We start from the raw sequence: 26,285 nt of genomic DNA on the forward strand, positions 1-26,285 counted from the left end.
GGCACTGAACTACAGAGTAGGACCCCACCCAGGGTGCCCCTTTAAGTGTCTCAGGTGCCAATCTACAAACTAGGAACACAGTTAGGGAGGACCCTCTATGTGTCTGACATGCCGAACAACAGAGAAGGACCACACGCAAGGGAGCCCTCTAAGCGCCTGAACGGGCGGAGCTACAGAGAAAGACTGGCCAAAGAAGCCCTCTGATGGCTGGCTAGAAGAGGTTCAAAAAGACTCTGATAGGGCCATAACTCCTGCGGTGGGGCAGTCTGTGTCCCTTCACATTTGGTGCCGCCAGGGTCTCTGCAAGACAAGCAGCTGCACTACTTTCATGCTCAACTCTCACTGGGCAGAGCTGCCACAGGCAAAAAAAAAAAAAAAAAAAAGTCTTGCATTTATGCACACAGGATCACTTCGGTCATGTCAAACTCTTTTCAACCCTATAGACTGTGGCCTGCCAGACTTCTCTGTCAGGGAGGGGGGTTCTCCAGGCAAGAATACTGGAGCATATTGGCCAAGACTGGTTGCCATACCCTTCTGGAGCACTGTATTTCATACTTCCCCAGCCTCCAACTCCCCTGAGTACCTGGTGCTGCCAGAACCCCTGTGACCCAAACAGCTGCACCACCTCCACACCTGGCCCTCACAGGGGCAAATCCAACCCCTCCAGGGCAGTCTCAGGAGCAAACCCCAGTGCAGGACCCACATATAGAGGTGGAAATAAAACCACAACTGAAACCCAGGGGCAGGGTGGCTAAGGAAGAAGACCACAAACTTCCCACCAGCTGTACAAGCTGCAGATTAAATCTACATGATCAACTAAGCAGACTCTGTGTCTATGGAATATATAAAGGGCCATAGAGAGTGCCCACAAAAGAAAACTCACTAGTTCTGATAGCTGTGGACATTGGAGGCAAGAACACACAGGGGTAGGACCAGATTAGAAACTGAGCTGCCCCCACAGCAGGTCCAGAGATCAGCACACTGTTGGAGGGCATCCTAGGGAGGTGAGGTGGACTGTGATTGAGGGAAAGGACTCTGACAGCCGTGACTCAAGAAAAACTCTTATTTTTTGACTTGTTCTGTAGATTCTTTTGGATTTTTTTCTTTCTTTTTCCTTTATTCCCCCTCCATTGTATTTGTCAATCTTATTGGCACTAAGAAATCTAATTAAGCTTTTGATCTTTTTTTTTCCTCACTCACATTTTTTATTGTTGTCATCAATCTCTGCCTCTACATGGGGCTTTTGCAGGTCTGTGGAGTTTTCCTCTTGTTCTTTCCTTTCTCTTTTATTTTTTATACATTTATTCCTTTGTTTGCTTTTCCTACTGTTTTTTTCCCCTGGCAGTTAACCTTTAACGTATATAAATCTTCTTTTTGTAGCTCTTTTTAACTTTGCATATCTATTCTTTCTTTCCTTTCTCTCCTTTCCTCTCCACATATTTGTTAGTTTTATTTTCATTGTTTTATTCCCCAATTGGCACCGTGCTTTAGTTTTGTTTTACAGCTTGTACTTTAATTAGTTTTGTTCTGGTAGATATAATTTTCTGTTTCTTTTGTTCGCCAGGTCGATCAATTGTACTTTATTTTTCCTGCATCAATTTTGCTTATGGGTGTATAAGTATATTCATTCACATTTTCTGTTTGTTGTTATAAACCTCTGCCTCTACATTGGGCTTTTGCAGTTCTATGGAGTTTTCCCTTTTTCCCCCTTTGTTCTTTCTTCTTCCTTTTTTCTCTTTTCTCATTTTATAATTTTAATTTTTTTAAACCTATTATACTTTTTCTATATTTATTCCTTTGTTTGCCTTTCCTACTGTTATTTTCCCCTTGCAGTTAATCTTTAATGTATATAAAACTTTTTCATCTACCTCTTTTTAACTTTGCATATCTATTCTATCTTTCTTTCCTTTCCTCACAACATATTTGTTAGTTTTGTTTCACTGTTTCATTCCCACTTGGCACCTTGCTTTACTTTTGTTTTCCAGTTTGTGCTTAAACTAGTTTTGTTCTTAACTTGTAAATGTAATTTTTTATTTCTTTTGTTCATCAATCAATCTACTGTACTTTATTGTTGTTGGAATGTTTTGACTTTGCTCATGGGTATATATGTATATGTGTATAGTCCATTACTTTAATTATTACTTGCCTGATTTTGTAACTGCCATTTGTCTGGGGTTCATCTTTGGTTTCTCATTTTTGGATATTTGTTTTCCTCTCCCTTAATGCCATTACAAACCACTTGTGGAATCGCCATTCCTGACCAAAGATCAAGTGCTAAGGTTTGGGAGAGGGAGCACTGACTCCAAGACCCTAGACTAGCAGAGAACTAACCCTAGGGAGTATCAAATACTAAGAACTCACACAAAGAAAACCACTTGAATAGAAGACCTGGGATTGCCCAACCACCAGTAGCACCCTGTGCAGAACACCTCATCTAAACAAGAAACAAAACAAAAATACAGACCCAATTATCAGCAGACAGGATTACCACCTCACTCAAGCCTTGCCCATCAGAGGAAAAATGAACAAACAAAAACTCAGCACAAATCTCACCCTATACTGAAGCTCACACAAACCACTGGACCAACCTGAGGAGGATAGAAACCAAAAGGAAGAAAGAATTCAACCTTGAAGCCTGGGGAAAGGAGACCTCAGACACAATAAGTTAAAAAAGTGAAAAGGCAGAGAGGTACTACACAAATGAAGGAGCAAACTAGAAACACAGAAGTCCAAATAAATGAAGAGGAAATAGGCAAACTACCTGAAAAACAATTCAGAATAATGACAGTAAAGATGACTAAAACATTTGAAAACAAAATGGAGAAAATGCAAGAATCAATTAACAAAGACCTAGAAGAATTAAATAACAAACATACAGAGACAAACAACACAATTAGTGAAATTAGAAATACTCTAGAAGGAATCAATAGCAGAATATCTGAAGCAGAAGAACGAATCAGTGAGCTGGAAATACAATGGTGGAAATAACTTCTGAAGAGCAGAATAAAGTAAAAAGAAGGAAAACAGCTGAGGACAGTCTCAGAGACCTCAGGGACATTACCAAACACACCAACATTCGAATTATAGGGGTCCCTGAAGAAGAAGAGAAAAAGAAAGGGTATGAGAAAATTTTTGAAGAGATTATAGTTGAAAATTTCCCCAACATGGAAAAGGAAATAGTCAATCAAGTCCAAGAGGTACAAAGAATCCCATACAGGATAAACCCAGGAGAAACACACCAAGACACATACTAATCAAACTAACAAAGACTAAACACAAAGAAAAAATACTAAAAGCAGCAGGGGAGAAGTAACAAGTAACATACAAGGGAAACCGCATATGTTCAACAGCTGATCTTTCAGCAGAAACTCTACAGCCCAGAAGGGAATGGCAGGATATACTTCAAGTACTGAAAGGGAAAAATCTACAACCAAGATTACTATACCCATCAAGGATCTCATTCAAAATTGATGGAGAAATAAAAACCTTTTCAGACAAGCAAAAGTTAAGAGAATTCAGTACCACCAAACCAGCTTTACAACAAATGTTAAAGGGACTTCTATAGTCAATAAATACAAAAAAGAAAAAAGATCTACAAAATTAACCCCAAACAATTAGAAAATGGCAATAGGAACATGTATATCAATAATTACTTTAAATGTAAGTGAATTAAATGCTCCAAACAAAAGACACAGACTGACTGAATGGATACAAAAACAAGACCCATATACATGCTGTCTACAAGAAACCCACTTCAGACCTAAAGACACATATAGACTGAAAGTGAAAGGATGAAAAAATACATTCCATGCAAATGGGAAGCAAAAGAAAGCTGGAGTAGCAATCCTCACATCAGACAAAATAGACCTTAAAATAAAGAAGATTGCAAGGGATAAGGAAGGACATTACATAGTGATCAAGGGATCAATCCAAGAGGAAGACAAAACAGTTGTAAATATCTATGCGCCCAACACAGGAGCACCGCAATACATAAGAAAAACACTAACAGACATAGAAGGAGAAATTGGCAGTAACACAATAATAGTAGGAGACTTTAACACCTCACTCACACCAATGGACAGATCATCAAAACAAAATTAATAAGGAAACACAAGTCCTAAGTGATACATTAGATGAGATGGATCTCATCGATATCTTTAGGACATTCCATCCAAATGCAGAAGAATACACCTTCTTCTCAAGTGCACATGGAACATTCTCCAGGATACAGCACATCCTGGGTCACAAATCAAACCTCAGTAAATTTAACAAAATTGAAATCATATCAAGCATATTCTCCAACCACAATGCTATGAGAGACTAGATATCAATTACAAGAAAAAAAAAACTGTAAGAAACACAAACACATGGAGATTCAACAACACATTTCTAAATAACCAACAGGTTACTGAAAAAATGAAAAGGGAAATCAAAAAATTTCTAGAAACAAATGACAATGAAAACTCAACAAGTCAAAACCTATGGGATGCAGCAAAAGCAATTCTAAGAGGGAAATTTATAGCAATACAATCCTACCTCAAGAAACAAGAAAAACATCGAATAGACAACCTAACTTTACACCTAAAGCAACTGGAAAAAGAAAAAAAAAAAAACCCAAGTTAGAAGGAAATAAATCATAAAGATCTGAGCAGAAATAAATAAAAAAGAAATGAAAGAAACAATAGTAAGATTAATAAAACTAAAAGCTGGTTCTTTGAGAAGATAAACAAAATGTACAAGCCTTTAGCCAGACTCATCAAGGAAAAAAGAGAAGAATCAAATCAACAAAATTAGAAATGATAAAGGAGACGTTACAACAGACAATGAAGAAATACAAAGGATTATAAGAGACTAGAGACTATTATGAACAACTATATGGCAATAAAATGGATAACCTAGAAGAAATGGACAGATTCTTAGAAAAGTTCAATCTTCCAAGACTGAACCAGGAAGAAACAGAAATTATGAACAACCCTATTACAAGCACTGAAACTGAAGAAAAATCTCCCAAAAAAACAAAAGCCCAGCACCAGATGGTTTCACAGGAGAACTCTAACAAACATTTAGAGAAGAGCTAATGCCTATCCTTCTAAACTTCTTTCAAAAAATTGTAGAGGAAAGAACACTTCCAAACTCATTCTATGAGGCCACCATCACTCTGATACCAAAACCAGACAAAGACAACACACAAAAAGAAAACTACAGGCCAATATCACTGATGAACATAGATGCAAAAATCCTCAACAAAATTTTAGCAAACAGAATTCAGCTATACATCAAAAAACTCATACACCATGATCAAGTTGGGTTTATTTCAGGTCTGAAAGGATTCTTCAATATATGCAAATCAATCAACGTGATACACCATATTAACAAACTGAAAGATAAAAACCATGATCATCTCAATAGATGCAGAAAAACCTTTGAGAAAATTCAGCACCCATTTATGACTAAAATTCTTCAAAAAATGGGCATAGAAGGAACCTACTTCAACATAGTAAAGGCTATATATGATAAGCCTACAGCAAACATTATTTCTCAATGGTGAAAAAATGAAAGCATTCCCCTTAAGATCAGGAATAAGACAAGGGTATCCACTTTTGCCACTATTATTCAACATAGTTCTGGAAGTCCTACCTACAGCGATCAGAGAAGAAAAAGAAATAAAAGGAATCCAGATCGGAAAAGAAGTAAAACTCTCACTGTTTGTAGATGACATGATACTCTACCTAGAAAACCCTAAAGATAGTATCAGAAAATTACTAGAGCTAATCAGTGAGCTTAGCAAAGCTGCAGGATACAAAATCAATACCCAGAAATCACTTGCATTTCTATATACAATGAAAAGTCAGAAATTAAGGCATCAATCCCATTCACCATTGTAACAAAAAGAATTAAATATCTAGGAATAAACTTACTTAAGGAGACAAAAGAACTGTACACAGAAAATTATAAGACACAAATGGAAGAAATCAAAGACAACATAAACAGATGGAGAGATATTCCATGTTGCTGGGTAGGAAGAATCAATATTGTGAAAATGACTATACTACCAAAAGCAATCTACATATTCAATGCAATCCCTATCAAATTACCAATGGTATTTTTCATAGAACTAGAACAAAAAATTTCACAATTCATATGGAACCACAAAAGACCCCAAATAGCCAAAGCAGTCCTGAGAAAGAAGAATGGAGCTGGAGGAATCAACCTTCCTGACTTCAGATTATACTGCAAAGCTACGGTCATCAAGACAGTATGGTATTGGCACAAAAACAGAAATATAGACCAACAGAACAAGATAGAAAGTGCAGAAATAAACCCATGCACCTAAAGGTACCTAAAGGGTACCTTATTTTTGACAAAGTAGACAAGAATATACAATGAGGCAAAGACAGCCTCTTCAAAAAATGGTGCTGGAAAAACTGGACAGCTACATGTAAAAGAATGAAATTAGAACAATTCCTAACACCATACACAAATATAAACTCGAAATGGATTAAAGACCTATATGTAAGACCAGAAACTATAAAACTCTTAGAGGAAAACATAGGCAGAACACTCGATGACATAAATCAAAAAAAGACCCTCTATGACCCACCTCCTAAAGTAATGGAAATAAAAACAAAAGTAAACAAGTGGGACCTGATGAAACTTAAAAGCTTTTGCACAGCAAAGGAAACTATAAGCAAGGTGAAAAGACAACCCTCAGAATGGGAGAAAATAATAGCAAATGAAACAACTGACAAAGGATTAATTTCTAAAATATACAAGCAGCTCATACAACTGAATGCCAGAAAAACAAACAACCCAATCAAAAAGTAGGAAAAAGACCTAAACAGACATTTCTCCAAAGAAGATATACAGATGGCTAACAAACACATGAAGAGATGCTCAACATCACTCATTATTCAGTTCAGTTCAGTTCAGTCACTCAGTTGTGTCCAACTCTTTGCACTCATTATTAGAGAAATGCAAATCAAAACTACAATGAGATATCACCTCACACCGGTCAGAATGGCCCTCATCAAAATGTCTACAAACAATAAATGCTGGAAGGGGTGTGGAGAAAAGGGAACGCTCTTGCACTGTTGGTGGGAATGTAAACTGATACAGCCACTATGGAACATGGTATAGAGATTCCTTAAAAAATTAGGAATAAAACCACCATATAACCCAGCAATCCCACTCCTAGGCATATACCCTGAGGAAACCAAAATTGAAAAGAGAAACATGTACCCCATTGTTCACTGCAGCACTATTTACAATAGCTAGAACATGGAAGAAACCTAGATGTCCACCGACAGATGAGTGGATAAAGAAGTTGTGGTACATATACACAATGGACTATTACTCAGCCATGAAAAGCAATGTATTTGAGTCAGTTCTAATGAGGTGGATGAAACTAGAACCTATTATACAGAGTGAAGTGCATCAGAAAGAGAAAGTTAAATACCATATTCTAATGCATATATATGGAATCTAGAAAAATGGTACTCAAGAATTTATTACAGGGCAACAGTGGAGAAACAGACATAGAGAATAGACTTATGGACATGGGGAGAGGGGAGGAGATGGTGACATGTATGGAAAGAGTAACGTGGAAACTTACATTACCATATGTAAAACAGATAGCCAAAGGGAATTTGCTGAATGGCTCAAGAAAGTCAAACAGGGGCTCTGTATCAACCTAAAAGGGTGGGATAGGGAGGGAGATTCAAAAGGGAGGGGATATATGTATACCTATGGCTGACTCATGTTGAGGTTTGACAGAAAACAGCAAAATTCTGTAAAGCAATTATCCTTCAATAAAAAAATAATTAAAAGAAGAAACTCTATAAGCTTTGACTGTTCTTTTAAACATGCTTAAGATTCCTTTCTTTAATTTGCATGTAGATGACTTTAAACCCAGAAACATTACAATGCCTTCTTTGGAAAGACATTTCTCACCATAAGCAATTCTAAACTGTGAATGACTAAGTATCTCAACATTAAAAAACTCTACTACCCTCGGTTCCCCAAGGACAGATATTTATTAAAAGTTACTAAAGGAACTTCCTCAACTTGATAAGGGTATATGCAAAAAACTCACAGCTAAAGTCATACTCAATGATGAAAGATTGCATGCTTTTCCCCTAAGGTGAGAAATAAGACAAGGATGTCCACTCTCGCCACTTCTATATAACACTGTACTGGAAGTTGTAGCCAGGGCAATTGGCCATGAAAAAGAAATACAAGGCATCCAGATTGGAAAGTAGAAGTTAAACTGTCTCTATTCATAGACAACACAACCTTATCTACAGGAAATCTTAAAAAATAACACACACACACACACACAAGTTATTAGCAGTAATAAAAAAGTTCTGAAAGGTTATAAGATCGATACAGAAAAATGAACTATACTGTAATGAGCAATCTGAAAATGAAATTAAGAAAACAATTCCATTTGCAGAGCCATCAAAAAGAATAAAATACGTAGGAAAACATTTAACCCAAAAAAGTGCAAAATCTATATTCCAAGAAACTAACAAAATGCCACTGAAAAAAAATTAAAGAAGACCTAAATATACACATAGACATCCTGTGTTCATAGATTGAAATACTTAATATTGTTAAAATGACAATATCCCTGCAATTACTCTATAGTCAAGGCAACCCCTATCAGCATCCCAGCTGGCTGTTTTGCAACAAATTAAAAGATGATCCTGAAATTCATATGGAAATACAAGGGCCCCAGAATGGCCAAAACTATCTTGAAACAAAATAACAAATTTGAACGACACACTTCTCACTTTCAAAACATTCTCCAAAGCTACAGTGATCATCAAGACAGTGTGGTGCCAGCATAAGGACAGACATATACATTAATGGAATAAAACTGACGGTCTAGAAATAAACCCTATTTGATTGATTTTTGATAAGAGTTCCAAGTGGCTCAGCTGGTAAAGAATCCGCCTGCAATGTGGGAGACCTGGGTTTGATCCCTGGGTTGGGAAGATCCCCTGGAGAAGGGAAAAGCTATCCACTCCAGTATTCTGGCCTGGAGAATTCCATGGACTGAATAGTCCATGGGGTCACAAAGAGTCGGACACGACTGAGTCACCTTCACTTCACCAAGACATTTCAACAGGGAAGAGTCTTTTCAACAAACAATGCTGGGACAACTGGATATCCACATCAACAGAATGAATTTGGACCCCTTCTTCACATGATATATAAAAAGTCCTAAATGCAAGATCTAATACCATGAAATTCTTAGAAGATATTCCTAAGACCTTATGAACTTGATTAGATACTAGTGTCTTAGACATAACACCAAAAGCACAAGCAGTCAAAGACAAATTAGACTTCATTAGTGTTTAAAGATTTTGTATTTTAAAGGATGCTATCAATAAAATGCAAAGACAACCCAAAAGATGAGGGAAAATATTTCAAGTCATATACCAGATAAGGGTCTACTATCCCAACACATAAGAACTATCACAATTGAACAATAAAAAACACATAACCCAATTTAAACGTGGGAAAAGATTTGAAAAGCCATTTCCCCTAAGAAGACATAAAAATGGCTAATAAGTACATGAAAGGGTGTTCAACATCATTAGTTATCAGGGAAATACAAATCAAAACCACAGGGATATACCATTTCACACCTTCCCAAATGGTTATTATGGGGAAAAAATCAGGTAATAACAATTGTTGGCAAGGAGGCAGCAAAACCAGAACCCTCATACATTGCTAGTAGGAATAAAAAACAGGGAAGCCACTTTGGAAAGCAATCTGGCAGTTCCTCAAAAGGTTATTTAAACATGGAGTTACCATATGACCCAGAAATTTCACTTCTAGGTATGTACCCCAAAGCAGTCAAGACTGTACCCCACCAGGCTCCTCTGTTCATGAAATTCTCCAGGCAAGAATACTGGAGTGGGTAGCCATTTCCTTCTTCAGGGGATCTTTCTGACCCACGAACGGAACCCAAGTCTCCTGCATTGCAGCCAGATTCTTTACCGTCTGAGCCAATAGGGAAGCCTAGTCAAGCAGATATCTTTACACAACCATTCACAGCATCACTATTCACAATGGCCAAAAGGTGGAAACAACCCAAATGTCCATCAATGCGTGAATGGATAAACAAAATATAAGATAACCAACAAAGACCTACAATATAGCACAGGGAACTATACTCAGTATTTTGTAATGCCCACTATAAGGGAAGAGAATCTGACAAACTGAATCACTGTGCTGTACACTTGAAGCTGGCACAACATTGTAGATACAGTATACTTCAATTTTTAAAAAATGTGGTATACTGTACAAAGGAATATTATTATTCAGTCATAAAAAGGAATGAAGTAACCTGGATGAACTTGAAAACTTTATGCTAAGTGAAATAAGTCAATCAGAAAAGGCTACATATGATATGATTCCATTTACATGAGATATCTAGAACAAGCAAATCCATAGGGACAGAAAGGAGATGAGTGGTTGCCAGGGTCTATGGAGGGGAGGAGTAGAGAGACATTTACTAATGCTTTTGGTGGGGGTGGGGGAGAATGACGAAAATATTCTAAAATTAAATAGTGGCAATGGTTGTACAACTCTGTAATGCACTGAATTAGACATTGAATTGTACACTTCAAATGGATAAACTTGCATTATGCAGATTTTATCTCAATTAACACCTCCCCTCAAAAAAATGACTACAGGGAGAAAGAAAGACGCAAGGATTCATTGCCTCTTTGTGGAGTGGTTTTAAATGTTCAAAGTTCTTTGCTAATTCTTCTGTTGTCTTCTGTTATCTGCTACCTTTTCTTCAAAAACGTATCTGTGAGGTAGACAGAGCAAATATCACTAAGACCAGTTGACAAATGGGGAAACTGATGCTTGATGGGAATGAAACTAACTCAGTCAAAGCCCCAACGTCAGCGGTCAGCGACAGCATGAGACCAGGCAGGGCCCTAAGCAGTGCTGCCCCGCCTGCACACTGGAATTGCCTGGGGTGCTTCTGGAAAATGCTTACATTTTGAAATTGGCTCTGTTGCTTCTAGGGTGCAGTCAGTGCTGAGAACCACTGATCCACACAGACTGGGGAAACAGAACTCGCCTCCTAGATATGGCTTTGACTGCATGAAGAAACACTGCTGACCACCCGAGACTGTACTGCTTACGACTTGCTCAATAAATCTTGCCTGCTTGATCTAAAAACACAAAAAAGAAACATGGCTTGGGGGAGTGGCTCAAAGACGAGGGAGAAATACTGGGTGGAAGAGTCAGAGGCTGTGTCTTCTAATCACATTTTTGGAAAACAGAACTAGTGCAAAGAACTATTAAACTCTGGAGGCAAAGAGGCTGCTACCTGTCATTCTCATTCATGACTGCCACTCTCCCTGAGAGTGGGGGGCTTGGGTGTTACTGAAAAACTCAGAGGTCTCGACATTTCATTCAAATGGGAAGAAACACCAGGAGTGGGCCTAATTCACCTGTCAGAAGGGAGTAGAGAGAGAGTTGGCCAGTTCCCTAATCTAACAGTCTGTCTGGGAAACACACACACACACACAAAGGTGCTGCTAGTCAATGTGGAAAAGAAATCCGGCCAGGGAATTTTAATCTCACTCGGCAAAGCTAATTCAGAAACATAGCCCTCAAAAACCACTACAATATTGTAAAGTGATTAGCCTCCAACTAATAAAAATAAATGGAAAAAAATAAAGAAACAAAGCCCTCTTCACATCACCATCACCCAACCAGGGAGCTGGAGCCAAGGCCCTGAAGGCTAACATCAAATAGCACAGGCCAATAGGAGCCCAGTTTGACATCTGTTTGGAGTAGTAGTAACAACAAGAGCATCTGACACTTAATTAAACACTTACTGTGTGCTAGGCACTGGACTAAGTGCTTACCCCACGTATCTCCATTCGTTCAAGCACCCATCTACAGATTAGAAAACAAGGTCACCGAAGTGTGTAATTTACTCATGATCACATGGATAAAGACAGACGAGCCAGCCATAAAAGCAAGGATCTGCTCACTCCAGAGTCAGCTAACTGACCACTACATTATACTAACTCTTAACAAGCACACAGAGACGAGAAGACTTTGAGAATACGCTACAAACAATATGAACATCTGTCAACTATTCACTGATCCTATTTCAGTATATTTCTGTATTTTCTTTATTTGCTATTATGAAGATATTACTTTTGTAAAGAAAACATTTACACAATTGCAAGGACAGAGGCACAAAAACCTCATGCTTTTTGGTGTTTTTCTTTTTTTTAATATGTTGAAAAATAAGCCCTTTTGCATTGATGGTACTTATTTTTTATTTCTACTTTCCTGTATTTCACAAATTTTCATCACTAAATATGTCTTTTGCTGTCATCAGGAAAACAGCATTATTTTAAGTGGTTTAAAAATAATTCACTTGGGAAAAATATCTCTCATCCCTCCGGTATCACACCTAAGACATCATCCTGGACATGTGTGCAAAAGATCCCTGAAATTTCTCTGCAATACAGAGGCTCAGGTTGATGGGCTAATTCATTTATTCTATTTGTGGATACCACCATGTGCTGGGTGTCCTGCATAGAGCAGATACCACAAAAGACACTACTCTTGCCCATAGACACTAGTTATGATGCAGGCCTGGGAGCCTGGCAACAGGCTGAATATACACTTCAACCAAACTATGGAGTGCTCAGCAGTTATTGGAAAACAATGAGCTACGTCCACACCTGAAGAGATTACAGATTCTACAATTAGGTTAAAGGAAAATACACTGGAGGAATGGTTATAGCTCAATGCCGATTGCACAAGAAACCTACAACCAAACCAACCAACAACCCCAGAAATGTGAACATCTCCATCTGCACTTATGGGCAAAAGAAAAATGTGGAAACATATACAAACAGTTAACACAACTTACCCCTGGGGAGACAGGATTGAAAATTGATGAGGTTTAAAGATTGGCTTTCAAAAAAAAAAGATTGACGTTCTCTTTATACTTGTCTGAATAAATGAATTTTTCAAGGAGCATATATTTTTTAAAAAATCCTGAAAGTATAATCGGTCCTCCAAAAGAATCTCTAATGGATATTGTATAAAATTTACACAAAAACTTGACTTGGCTTAATACTTGAAAATAAAATAAAATAATCAGGAAAGAGGTGGAAAGAAACCCTTGAGCTTGCATATCAGAAAGACAGATGTTCTCAGGCCAGTTCTGTCAATTCTTGTGTGTCTCTGAGCAAGTTATATAAACTTTCTAAGGTTTAATCTGTTAAATGGCAGTGCTAACCAGATGGCTCAGTGGTAAAGAATCTGCCTGCCAATGCAGGAGACACGGGTTCGATCCTTGGGTCGGGAAGATCCCCTGGAGAAGGAAATGGCAATTCACTCCAGTATTCTTGCCTGGGAAATTCTATAGACAGAGGAGCCTGACAGGCTATAGTCTATGGGGTCTCAAAGAATCAGACATGACTTAGCAACTAAATAACAACAACAAGTGAAACCAAGGACAGGCATCAGCTAGATTTCTTAAACCACAACTTGCTTAATAAGTAACATCCTATAACCTGCCTTTGCAGACCAAGCTCTCCTTAATTGTTCCTGCAAACTGTATACCTTCCAAGCTGCGTATAGCTTAGACAATATATCACAAGACTCCTTTAGGCACCCCTATAGATAACAGCTCTGACATTATAGTAATGGTTGCTTCAGTTGTTTTTTCAGGAACATGGAGCTAGTCTAGTCCATTTCAAAGTGGTCAAGACCATCAACCATTCACCATTCAGCTGGGACTGAGAGTATCTGATGGATTACTTTTTGATGTCAGAGGTCCAAAAACTCCATCCTCAGATCATGCTAAGGTCACCATTTTTCTGAACATGCATCTCAAGAAGTACGTAACTCAGCTATACTTGCACAGAACGCTGATTACTTCACCGCCTTCTTGCCTCCAACCATCTTTCCCCAGGCCTCAGACCACCCTGCTTCCTTGTCCCATAAATATCCTAAACCCCTCAACTTGGGGGAGGTGGATTTGAGATTGGTTCTCCTCGCTTGGCTGCCTTGTAGGGCAAACCTCAGCATCTCAGCATTTGGCTTCCTGCACACTGGGCAAATGAACCTGGTACAGTAACACTAATACCCACCTTTCACAGGGTTTCTGTGAAGATCAAAGGCTAATAATTAACAACTAATGCTGATGGAGGACCTCCCATCTGCCAGGTGCTGTGCTACATGCTTTACACATATTAACTGATTTATCCTCAGAGCAGCTTTAGGAGGGAGGCACTATGATCACCTCCATATCATAGATGAGAGCATGGAAGCCCATTCAAGTTAAGTAACTTAGCCAAGTTCCCTTTCTCCCTCCCTCTCATATACACACAGCACAGTCAGGGTATGAACCTGGAAAATCAGATCCCTGAGCTATATTCTTAATAACTCTACTAGGGTGACATATTTGTATTTGTGAAAGATTTTGTGGTTGAAAAGCTCCGTCTCCCTGTAAGAACTCTTAGTGGTGGTGGAAAACGTAAGTAAGTACACATAAAATCAAAACACTCCAAGGGCTAAAAGGCGTGACAGAAGCAGTGTCACAGGATGTCTTCTGGTGATTGGCCAGTAAGTGGCCAGTAAGTATATACAAACTGGAGTTCATGACTCTCCTTCCTGCTCTTTAGACAGTCAAGGAGAGTCTACTATTTCCTACCTCCATACCTCTGGTCCCTTAGTTGAACTGTCACCTTCCTCTGCAATTTGCATGCACATTCTAATAGCCCTTCAAGGCTTGGTTCAGGCTTTACTTCTGCATGGAGCATTTCTGGACCACCTCATCCAATGACCTCTTTAGGACGCAGTGCATTAGAGCTCAAAGTCTTTAGACTTAGTTTTAGTACTTACAAATCATGTAACTCTGAGCAAGTCATTTAGCGTCTCGAAACCTCAGTTTCCTCACAGGTAAAATCAGGTTCTTGTGAGAATTTAATAAGAATATCCATAAATTACCTGGCACACATTCACATTAGATGCTCAATAAATACTGATATTAATCCTCTTCCCATTTTTGTAGATCTTGAAACAATTACAATTTAGCAATTAAGCCTGTATTGCCTTGCAATTCTCCTTTCTCAAGATTTTGACTCTAATATCGCAATCATGTCTAAGGCATTTGTGCCTTATCCTTCTAACTAAACCACAAGTTCCTTGAGGGCTGGGAATGAACTCTGGTTGCTTTTGCATCTCCTGAAGCATATAGCACAATATTTAACAAAAAATGTGCTCAATAAAAATTTGGACTGACTGGTACAGCTGGGCTGGCATTCTGTAAGACTCTCAAAGATTAATCTCAAAATACAGGCAGTAATTAGACCTATTCTAGGCCAGTGCCTAGAATTTGGTGGAACCCCAGGCCTTCTCAACACCCTCCATGTCCCCATACACTTTGCATTCATCTGATCAGAAACACACTGGCCTTTGTAGAAGGTTGAGGCACAATTTTGCCTGAATCAATTCTTCAGAAAGCTAAGGCCTCTTTTGAAAACAAGCTTTTTCTATTTTAAGTACTGTCAAGAAAGCAAAGGGACATTCTGTCCCTAGTTCAAGTCCAAAACCCAAACTATAAATTTTAAAAATAGCTCAATTTGCCACTCACAGAAATAACTTTTCTAGGTCAATTAGCACGTTTCAATGTACCAATTAGCAAAGAGTAAGATTCTCAAGTCGATTTGCATCCGTGACAGCAAAGTGTTCCCAGCAGCACACATGGGTACAAGGTGTGCCGGCGGCAGTTACATCCCCAAAACATGATGGTGGATAAGGAGCAGCCGCTCCAGGAATGGAAAAAATCATTACTAACCTCTTCCACTCAGTCTGTTAGGAACATTCAAGAGAACCATCTAACAGAACAGGAACTGGGTAAAAGGGGAGGGGTGGTAAAGGAGGAAAACAGGAACTAATGTTAACAGATCAACATGGCTACACAATAAGGGGCAATTTTTGATAATGAGATAATAATATACTAGAGGCTTTGAGCCTTGATGAAGAAAGGAACTTGATGAAAAGAATCATTATCATTCGTCTCCTTATTGTTCTAGTAGAAGACAGATGGCTGCAAACATAAATATAGGCCAGGCTAGAGGCTTTGGTTGGAGAAGGGGCTGTCACAGTTTGCAGTTTCTTTTCTCCCTTGCTCAGAATACTTCATAAGAAGTTGTCATGGACATTTGAGGGTAAAAGGCTCAGGGTTGGAATGCAGCTTGGGTCCCGTGCCTCATTCTGAGGATCAAATCAACAGCTCTACAAGGTAAGAGCTGTAACCGAAAAGCTAATATGTAACCAAGTTCCATGGGCACCCTGCTTAGCTCCCAGGTCTTGGCTTGCACTTTCCAGGAGGTGGTTTAGCCTGAAACACTGTCTGCAAAGTCATGTGTATAGATAAGGAACCCCATCACCATCAGAACGAAAAACCATTGGCTATACAAGGAGCTACTAGGCAAGTTCATCTATTCTCCAAGCCATGGACTACTTACTGACAGCTGGGGCTGGGGGATCTCAACAAGGAATCCATGGATGGGCTTCTGGGAGAAAGGGGCAGGAGGTGGCGGTCTGTGTCCCTCCTGAAATTGTATGCAAACTTGTCTTCGTGCATCTGGGAAGAGGCTCTATAGTCCTCATCAACTTATCAAAGAAGCCTATGACCCAACTCTTCTACTTGGAGAGAAGCTAAGTAGCATCTCCAGCGTCTTAATTCACTATCATTCATATTCAAACTCACCCTAGATGTCAATCAAACAAAGGAAATGGGCTCTGAAGTCTGAGTTAGGAGACCTGGGTTCTAGGGGCATCCACCTTGGCTTCTTAGGCAAGTCATTTATCCATCTAAGTTACCTCTCTGGGCTTCCCTGGTGGCTCAGATGGTAAAGAATCTGTCTGCAATGCAGGAGACCTGGGTTAGATCCCTGGGTTGGGAAGATCCCCTGGAGGAGGGCATGGCAACAACCCTCTCTGGTATTCTTGCCTGGAAAATTCCCAGGGACAGAGGGGCCTGGCAGGCTGTTACAGTCCATGGGGTTGCAAAGAGTCGGACACAACTGAGCGACTAAGCACAAGTTTCCCCTCTAGAAGATTAGCTCAGACAAGCTTTCACCTCTCTGATAATCAAATAATAGTTCCATGATACATTTCCCCTCCTTCCCTCAAAGAAACAAAAGTGAAATTGCCCTTAAGGCACTTCATCTGAAGTCAGAAAGAGACCTACTCTGAAATCCTGGTAGTGAAGAGTACTTACTTGTAATATGGGCCATTGGAATAAATCTTCTTTCTTCTAAGGTGTCAGCTTCTAAGATCAAGAACCAGGAGGAACTTGGAGCTGGACATTTTTTAGCTGGGCTGCAAGCCCCAGTGCCAACAAGGCATAGAGCAGAAGACCACGTGGAAATTCACTGATGATCCACATCCTTTAGCTGACTGTGGAAATTTCCTCTAACTCCCTCACTGTCTTTATATATGAGTGTATACACGTTTGTATTACTGGTATACACACCAATTAGCTCATTCTATTTTCCTTGTTTCCTCATTATAGCTACGGAGGAAAAAGAGGATTAAAAAGCATCAAGGGCCAAGAAGGAAGAAAGGGCAAAAAATGTCCAGAATTGACTTCCTGCCTAATTAGATCATCAGGCTTACAGAGTTGCCTACCTTCCTGTGCCTTATTTTGTCAATCTGAGCTCAAGGGGTTGCAAAGTAAAAAGTCCTGAAGGTCAGGGTAGCCTAGGAGGGGTCCCAGCCATTTAAAGTAGCCAGACCAAAGCCAATTGTCAAGACATTTGCAAACAGAGCCACCACCCTGAGCTTTTATTTTTGAAAAGGAATACGAGATTATTTACCAGAGTGACTGGAATCGCTAGTTAACACAGAGTTCATCAAAGAAATTTCGATGTTAAGGAAAGTCACTTGGACATTCTTGATAAGCTGGCTGACTAAAGCTTGACATTTATTTAGAAAGTACTGGGGGTCATAACAAATAGAATAACAAATCTGCCATTAGAGAGGGGAAGAAGCGGAAAGGGGGAGAGGGCGAAAGAGAGGGAAGGAAGGAAGGAAGGACAAAGGAGGGACAGACGAAAGAAAAGAATTTCTACTGATGAACTCTCTGAACGCCAGTTTCTTCCTCTATAACAAGAGGCTATAAGACTCGGCCCTCACACAACTTAATAGCTACCTCCCCCAACTGTTATTTGAAATGACCTTGTAAATTATGAAATGCTATCCAAAGAGGAATGATGATCATTTTGAGATTTAAACTGTGATACTAACACATGAGGCAAATTTAAGTCTTGAAAACAGAAAGCAGAAGGAAGTATTTCATGTGTGAGTTCTTGCCCTGAGTTTTCTCAGCCAGCCTGCTAATCCCTCTGCAGCCACACATATGGGAGTCTAAGGACAGGGCCTGGCCACTCAAGCCCTATACTCCCACTTCTCTCTGTACTGGTTTAGCACCCAGCCACCTGCCACAGTGGGGTTTTACCTGCTAGCCACTGGCGGGATGTGTGGGCCAGACTTCTCTGTGGCTTTGGGACAACAGGGAAGAAATCTAATTCTTGCCCAAAGGCGTCTCTGGCAAAGCAGGCTGCCTTTGAGGCTCCCCAGTAGATTATTCTGGACTAATGTGGCTGAATCCACACTGGAGGCCCTTGGAACACCTGGAAGCTTTGGTTGAATGGGTGGGGCCTCCTTTCTCTTCACCAAACCCTTCCAAAAGCTTTTGTAGGCTTTTCTGATCTGTTCTGGTTCTGGCCTAAACCCTTACTAAAGCCCCCGAGTTCCATACCATACTCTCATCCTCATCAAGCTCCATTACATCCAAACAGGGTTGCATCAAATCTCAACATTGAATGTGTAGACATGTAAAAACTTACACAGAGGGGCCAAAGGTAGAAATTACCATGATCAATATAAATAAGCTAAAAGGATATATTGCATAGCACAGAGAATATAGCCAATATTTCATGATAACTTTAAATGGAGCTTAACCTATTAAAAACAATGAATCACTATGCTATACATCTGAAACTAATATTCCCAATCACCTATACTTTAATAAAAAAGATTAAAAAAATAAAAACTCACATGAGGACATGACCTAAGGATGAGGACAAGCTCTGGATAACATAGGAGCAAGCAAATACCATTTTGTATGTTGCTGGTATATTTCTAGAAGGGGCCACTTACCAGACGCGTATTCACCACAGGAAATAGCAGAGCAAGAAGAGCTCCATTCAACATGTGCATCTGCAGCCTGGAGAGGAAAAAAGATAAAGTGCAGGTCATACTCTGACTGTGATGCAGAGGCAGACAAAAATGTGTCAGGTTATGCCATGCCAGATGGGAGAGCATGTATACAAGAGGTTGTGTGAGTGAAACAGAACACTGGAGTTGGCACACATGTGTAATAAATGAAAAGCAGCACATTTTGCATTAGCTGAAATGTTCTGAAGAGCACCAGTGCCGCCTCAAAATCCCCTAAACGCTTGGTGAACAGGCTTTGGTTACAACACTTCATTGCATAATTAGCTCTGGGCTCCCTAAACATTCGGTCCGTCCCAATCTCAGCTCCAACTGCTGTGGCTCAGGCAGCCTAACAAAGGGGCACTGCGGGAGCCAGGTGTTATTACACGACTGTGTTATTATAGTAGAGACCTATTTCTCAGAGCCAGCTTGCTTATTTACACAGCCAGGTCCCATCCTCCTCCCCAAACAGAGACCTAGGCAGGAAAATGGTAGCAAATACAACCCAGGAAGACAACTTCAGTGTTTCGCAAATGGGCTCCCTCGCTTTCTTAGAAACACCTTTGGGGTGGAAGTGGCAGCCTTCCAAGCTTTCTTTTGTCTATTTTACATACTGGGTTCTGTGACTAGAAAGCAAAACGAAAAAGAAAAGGAGAAAACCACTGGTCTCCAGCACTGGGTAGTGATCCTGTTTCCCAAATCCAGACTTGTTAAAACACATGCTAGGAACCCTTTATAAGTCAAGAACAAGCAGGTCAGGAACAAACTCCACCTGTGTGAGCTGTGGGACTAGGCTGAAGCAGCTTTCCTCATCATTCAAGGCAAGTGGTCCCTGATGACTGAGGGAGAAGCAAAGAATGACAGTCTGTTCCTCCTGAAGAAAAGCTAATTTGATGGGTCACGTACAACCACCACTGAGTCAACGTGGCTTCTGGACCTCAAGTTCACTCTTGCGAGCTCACACACACACAGACACTCACAGCAGTCTCAAGATAACTAGGATCTCTCTTGTGCCCTGACTGGGACCTAGAAGAACATGAGCTCTTCTCTTGGAACTCACGGACCTGTGCCTAAGACTAAGAGACCATGTTGTAAGGAGTCCCCAATGGGACACCACACAAGCCCCAACCAAGGCTGCTTTTGGTTTACCCCAGTCTGTTTCTTTCAGCTGCTTGTTACTGGCAATGCTGTGATGATGGTGATGTGCACTTAACATATCCCAGGCAAGTATCTAAGTAATTGCTTTAGGTAAACTCTCCAACTGAATTTTTACAGCAATTTTATGAGATGGGTACAATTATTCGTCACATTTTGTGGATGAGGAAACCAGGCTCAGAAAAGTGAAGTGACTTCATCAACGCCATAGGGTAGCAGAGTCACAATGCAAACCCAGGTTCATCTGACTCTGAACTCGAATGTCCACCTCGCTATCTTGCACCAGAGCCCGCCTCCCTTCCTCCACTGCAAATATGACCTCAAGTAAAGAGTTAGCGGTGTGTCACTTTCCTTCCTTGTGTTTTCAGGGGTCTCTCGTACCACCTTCTTCATCCCCAGCTCCAGCTTTAATGAGCTTTCAGGGGATAACTGTCAGGAGCTTGCTGTTAGGCCATGCCAGACCAGCAGTCCTACAGTTTAAGAGGGCTTAGCTTGATCCATAAAAGGGAGGAGGCACATCAATGCAATGTCACTCCTGCCTCCCTGGATTGGCACATTTTTTAAAACGGAGTCTTTCGAGGAGGCACCTCATACTCTCAGAAACTGGTGAAAACTCTGGCTCAAGCCTCAATGCCTGGAGCAGGGGTCCTTAACAGCCATTCTGCAGCTGTTAAGGGGGTGAAGTAACACATGCCTAACTCTGCCCCTGGACACTCCTAAGTGACAGGCACAGCAAAAACACTCACCCTGGCAGAGAAAAAAATCTCACTGATAGTAGAGGTACCAGGCTTTGCCACTGGCCTTAAAAGAATGTCATTTACACAAGGCACCAAAACTTAAATCCTGAGGATGATGGAACTGATCCCAAAGGCCCATGAATGGCCAAAGATAAAGAAGATAAAAGTCAACATCAAGATTCAAAATAAACAACCTAGATAAAGACAAGTCTTGTTCTGAGTCCTCAAAATTCAATTCCACAAGCTACATACAGGCCAAAAGGTGAATTATCCTTAATATAGAAAAAGATCTTACATGTCACTAATTTAAAAAATATCTAATGCATCAATATATTGAGCAATTTCATGTGCCAATCACTGGACTAAATATTCAAATACATCATCTCATTGAATCTTCATGGTTTTTATTATAATCAGTACCATTTTCAACTTCATAGCTGAGAAAACCAAAGCACCAAGTGATTAAGTCACTTGCCCCAGATCAAATAGATAATAAGGGGCAGAGGGAGAGGTCACATTCAGATTTCATCAAGTTCCCAGGCTATGTTTCTGCTGCTATATCCTGCACTTCAAATCCACGATATGAACATTGCAAATGTTGTGTGTGGTGTGTGTGCATGCCAGACAGGAGACCATGGGGCAGGGGAGATCATTCCTAAGAGCAACAGAAGTCCTTATGTATTCTGTGGCAAAGCTGGCCCAACTACCCAGCTGCACTGCCTTCTACAGACCCAGGGCACAATCCAACAAGTAAATGATTGCCCGATCAGAGTCAAAGACTTTGGTTTTGCTATGTATCACCTCTAGCCTGCCTCCCAGATACCTACTGGATACTGGAAATGGATAATGAACCATTAGAAAAGCCAGTGAGAGTGCTTCCCTGGTGGCTCAGTGGTAAAGAATCTGCCAGCCAATGCAAGAGACACAGGTTTAATCCGTGATCCGGGAATATCCCACATGCCTTGGATCCACTAAGCCCGTGCACCACAACTACGGAAGCTGGGGCAACCCAGAGCCTGTGCTTTGCAATGAGAAAAGCCACTGCAATGAGAAGCCCATGCGCCGCAACTAGAGAAAAGCCCATGCAGCAATGAAGACCCAGCAGAGCCAAAACATAAAATAAACAAAAATATTCAGAAAAAAATAAAGAACATCCAGTGAGAGTTCCCTCATCTGTACAATGGGAATAATAATAGTACCAACTCACAAAATTATAAGTGGTTGATATATATAAAGGGCTTTTAAAAAGTGCATGGCATATGTTAAGACTCAGGTATATGTTTCTTAAATAAATGGTGAAGAGCTCATCTAAAAGCCTCAAGATTAAAAGGGGAGAGGGATCATGAACCATTGGGGAAAGCTTAACTGTTATAAAAGTTCAAAGTGTGACAAAAAGGTCAAAAGAGAGCAAAAGGACAGATTGAAGGCCAGAAGCATACAGTAGAGCCTGGAGATGGACCCCAGGTCAGTCACACTTACAAACCTTCTGGCTGGCTCTAACACTTGGCCATTACCATTGTCACAAATATTTTGCCAGCTTTTTTTGTTTCTATGTAGGATACTATGCTAAGTCATTTTAGTTGGTAAGAACCTGGGGTAAAATGGCGATTGTTATGGGTTTGATTCTCTGTCATGTCAGTTCTTTCATTAAATTTTGTCTACAACCATTTGTCCATTACTGTGTGTTAATATCATCCCAGGTACTATAGAGAAATGCGCTTAGTTGCTAGGTCTTGTCTGACTCTTTGCGACCCCATAGACTGTAGCCCACCAGGCTTCTCTGTCCATGGGATTTCCCAGGCAAGAATACTGGAGTGGGCTGCCATTCCCTTTTCTAGGGGATCTTCCTGACCCAGAGATCGAACCTGGGTTTCCTGCATTGCAGGCAGATTCTTTACTGTCTAAGCCACCAGGGAAGCCCAGAGAAAAGGAGATCAATATAATTAAGACCTAGTATGTGTCTTCAAGAAAGCTGACAATCTTATTAAGAAGCCAAGAAATCAAAAATGTAGAGGAAAAGTAGTATAATGGTTAAGAACTTTGTTTGGAATCAAAAGTGAAAGAAAGTGAAGTTGCTCAATCATGTCCGACTCTTGGCAACCCCATGGAGTAGCCTACCAGGTTGCTCCATCCAAGGGATTTTCCAGGCAAGAATAATGGAGTGGGTTGCCATTTCCTTCTCCAGGAGATCTTCCCGACCCAGGGATTGAACCCGGGTCTCCTGCATTGTAGGCAGATGTTTTACCGTCTGAGCCACCAGAGAAGTAATGCTACTACTGCTGCTGCTAAGTCACTTCAGTCGTGTCTGACTCTGTGCGACCCCATAGACGGCAGCCCACCAGGCTCCCCCATCTCTGGGATTCTCCAGGCAAGAACACTGGAGTGGGTTGCCATTTCCTTCTCCAATGCATGAAGGTGAAAAGTGAAAGTGAAGTTGCTCAGTCGTGTCCGACTCTTAGCGACTCCATGGACTGCAGCATACCAGGCTCCTCCGTCCATGGGATTTTCCAGGCAAGAGGGAAGTAATACCTACATTCAAATCCCAGCTCTACCACTTACTGGCAGAGTGACTTTGGACAAACCGCTTAAGATATGTGATTCAGGCACTTCCCTGGTGGTCCAGTGGTTAAGACTCTGCACTTCCACTACAGGGCATACATGTTCAACCCCTAAGTCGGGAAACTAAGATCCCACATGCTCCATGGCACAGTCAAATGAATAAGTAAATAATAAAAAGACTTTAAAAAATAAAGAAAAAATATGTGATTCAGTTTTCTCAGTAATAAAATGGGGCTAGTAACAGCACCAATTAAAAGAATTGTTGATAGATGTGGTAAGACTATGTAAAGTGATCAACACAGTACTTAGGACATAGTAAGGACTCAATACATGATAACTATTATAATCCTTAATGAAGCAAGGTAAATGAATATCATATTATTATTCATAATAAATGAAGCTATTACAAAATTCTCATGAGATGATGTATATTTAAATTTAACACTTGATTACAACCAAGAATCTAAAGATATAGAACAGAGTGCCTGGAAAGGAAAATTTATAGAAAGGAATTATCAAATGAAATTATAAAATATTTTGAAGTGAACAAAAAATTAAAATACATTAAAATACAACATGTGAAAATGTGTAAGATCCTTATAACAGAAAATTCTTATTTTAGGAAAAAAGTATAATCTCAAAGCAGTAAACCAAGATTCTAACTTGAGAACCCAGAGAAAGAAAAGCACAATAATCCCAAAGCAAGCAGAAGGAATGAAATAATAAAGGCAGAAATCAATGAATGTAAAAACAAATACAATCAATGAAACCAAAAGTTCACCTTTGAAAAATGCAATATAATTGTGAAACCTCTAGGCAGTATGACGTGGATAAAAAGAGAGAATGCAAAAGCTACCAATATCAGGAAGGAAAGAAGGGATATCACTACAGACCCCCAGAAATTAAGAAGATAATAAGAATATACTATAAACATTTCTATGCACATAATTCAACAACTTAGATAAAATGGAGAATTTCCTCTAAAGCCACAAGCCACTAAAACTCACCAAAGATGAAACAGATAACCTGAATAGTTCTATTAAAGAAATTATGTACCCACACACACACTGGAATATTATTCAGGCACAAAAAAAGAAAGCTATTTGTGACAACATGGATGAACTTTGAGGGCATCATGCTAAGTGAAATAAGGCAGAGAAAGACAAATTACTGCATGATCTCACTTAGATGGAGAATCTAAAAACAAACAAATAAACAAAATAATAAACTCATAGATTTGGAGAACAGACTGGTAGTTGCCAGAGGATGGTAGTGCAGTTTTGACCGGTTGAAGGAGGTCAAAACTTCTAGTTGTAAAACAGGTAAGTCATGGTGATATAATGTACAGCATGGTGACTATAGTTCCTGCACTGAATATTTGAAAGTTGCTTAACAGGATAAATCTTAAAAATTCTTGTCACAAGAAAAAAAAAAAAAAGTAACTATGTGTGGTGATGGATATTAACCAGACTTACTATGGTGATCATTTCACAATATACACAAATATCGAACCATTATATGATATACTTGAAACTTATATAATGTTATATGTCAATTATATCTCAATAAAAATGTGTAGTTAAAAATATTCTGAATAAGACTCACATGGCTTCAGTAACCAAATCTACCAGATATTTATACAATCTGGTTCAGAATACTGAAAAGGAGTAAGCATGTCTCAACTCATTTTACAAGGTCATTATTACTCAGATACCAAAAATAGCACCGAAGAATTGATGCTTTTGAATTGTGGTGCAGGAGAAGACTCTTGAGAGTCCCTTGGACTGCAAGGAGCTCAAACCAGTCAATCTTAAAGTAAATCAACTCTGAATATTCATTGGAAGAACTGATGCTGAAGCTGAAGCTCCAATACTTTGGCCACCTAATGTGAAAAGATGACTCACTGGAAAAGAACTTGATGCTGGGAGAGACTGAAAGCAAAAGGAGAAGGGGGGCAGCAGAGGATGAGATGGTTAGACATTATCACCAACTCAATGGACAAGAATTTGAGCGAACTCTGGGAGATAGTGGAGGACAGAGGAGCCTGGCATGCTGCAGTCCATGGGGTCACAAAGAGTGAGCCATGACTTGGCGACTGAACAACAACCACCACCAAAACAAGAGAGGAGTGGGTGCAAGGGGAGATGGGGATGTTGAGTGGAGGAGGAGGAGGAGAAAGAGGAAAATTAAAAATAAACTAAAATCTTCATGAACACAAATATCCTCAGTAAAATGTTAGCAAATCTAATGCAGCAATATAAAAAGAACACTACTCCACAACCAAAAAGGGTCTGTCCTCAGAATGAAAGGTTGATTCAATATGTGAAATTCAATTAATGAATTTCACCAAATTAACAATGTAAAGAATAAAAAGTGTATGATCATATCAATTCATACAAAAAGGCATGTGTCAACATTTAACACCTATTTATGATAAAAAAAAAAACCAATAAACTAGCAATTGGAGGGAACTTCCTCAACCTGATGGCTTCCCAGGTGGCTCAGTGGTAAAAGAATCTGCCTGCCCATGCAGGAAATCAA

General features: G+C 39.8%; 1 protein-coding gene across 11 annotated transcripts in view; it reads right to left on the reverse strand.

Moving 5' to 3' along the window:
* TMEM164 (transmembrane protein 164) overlaps positions 1 to 26,285 on the reverse strand; it is a 173,176-nt gene that overhangs the window by 54,655 nt on the left and 92,236 nt on the right. For all 11 annotated transcript variants that reach the window (XM_065915537.1, XM_065915536.1, XM_065915525.1 and 8 more), the window contains one exon: positions 19,237 to 19,303. In XM_065915537.1, coding sequence (XP_065771609.1) covers positions 19,237 to 19,296 — 60 coding nt within the window. In that variant the 5' untranslated portion in view covers positions 19,297 to 19,303. The remainder of the gene's footprint in view (positions 1 to 19,236; positions 19,304 to 26,285) is intronic.

Source organism: Muntiacus reevesi, chromosome X (assembly GCF_963930625.1).
Source record: "Muntiacus reevesi chromosome X, mMunRee1.1, whole genome shotgun sequence".
Taxonomy (NCBI): Eukaryota; Metazoa; Chordata; class Mammalia; order Artiodactyla; family Cervidae; genus Muntiacus; species Muntiacus reevesi.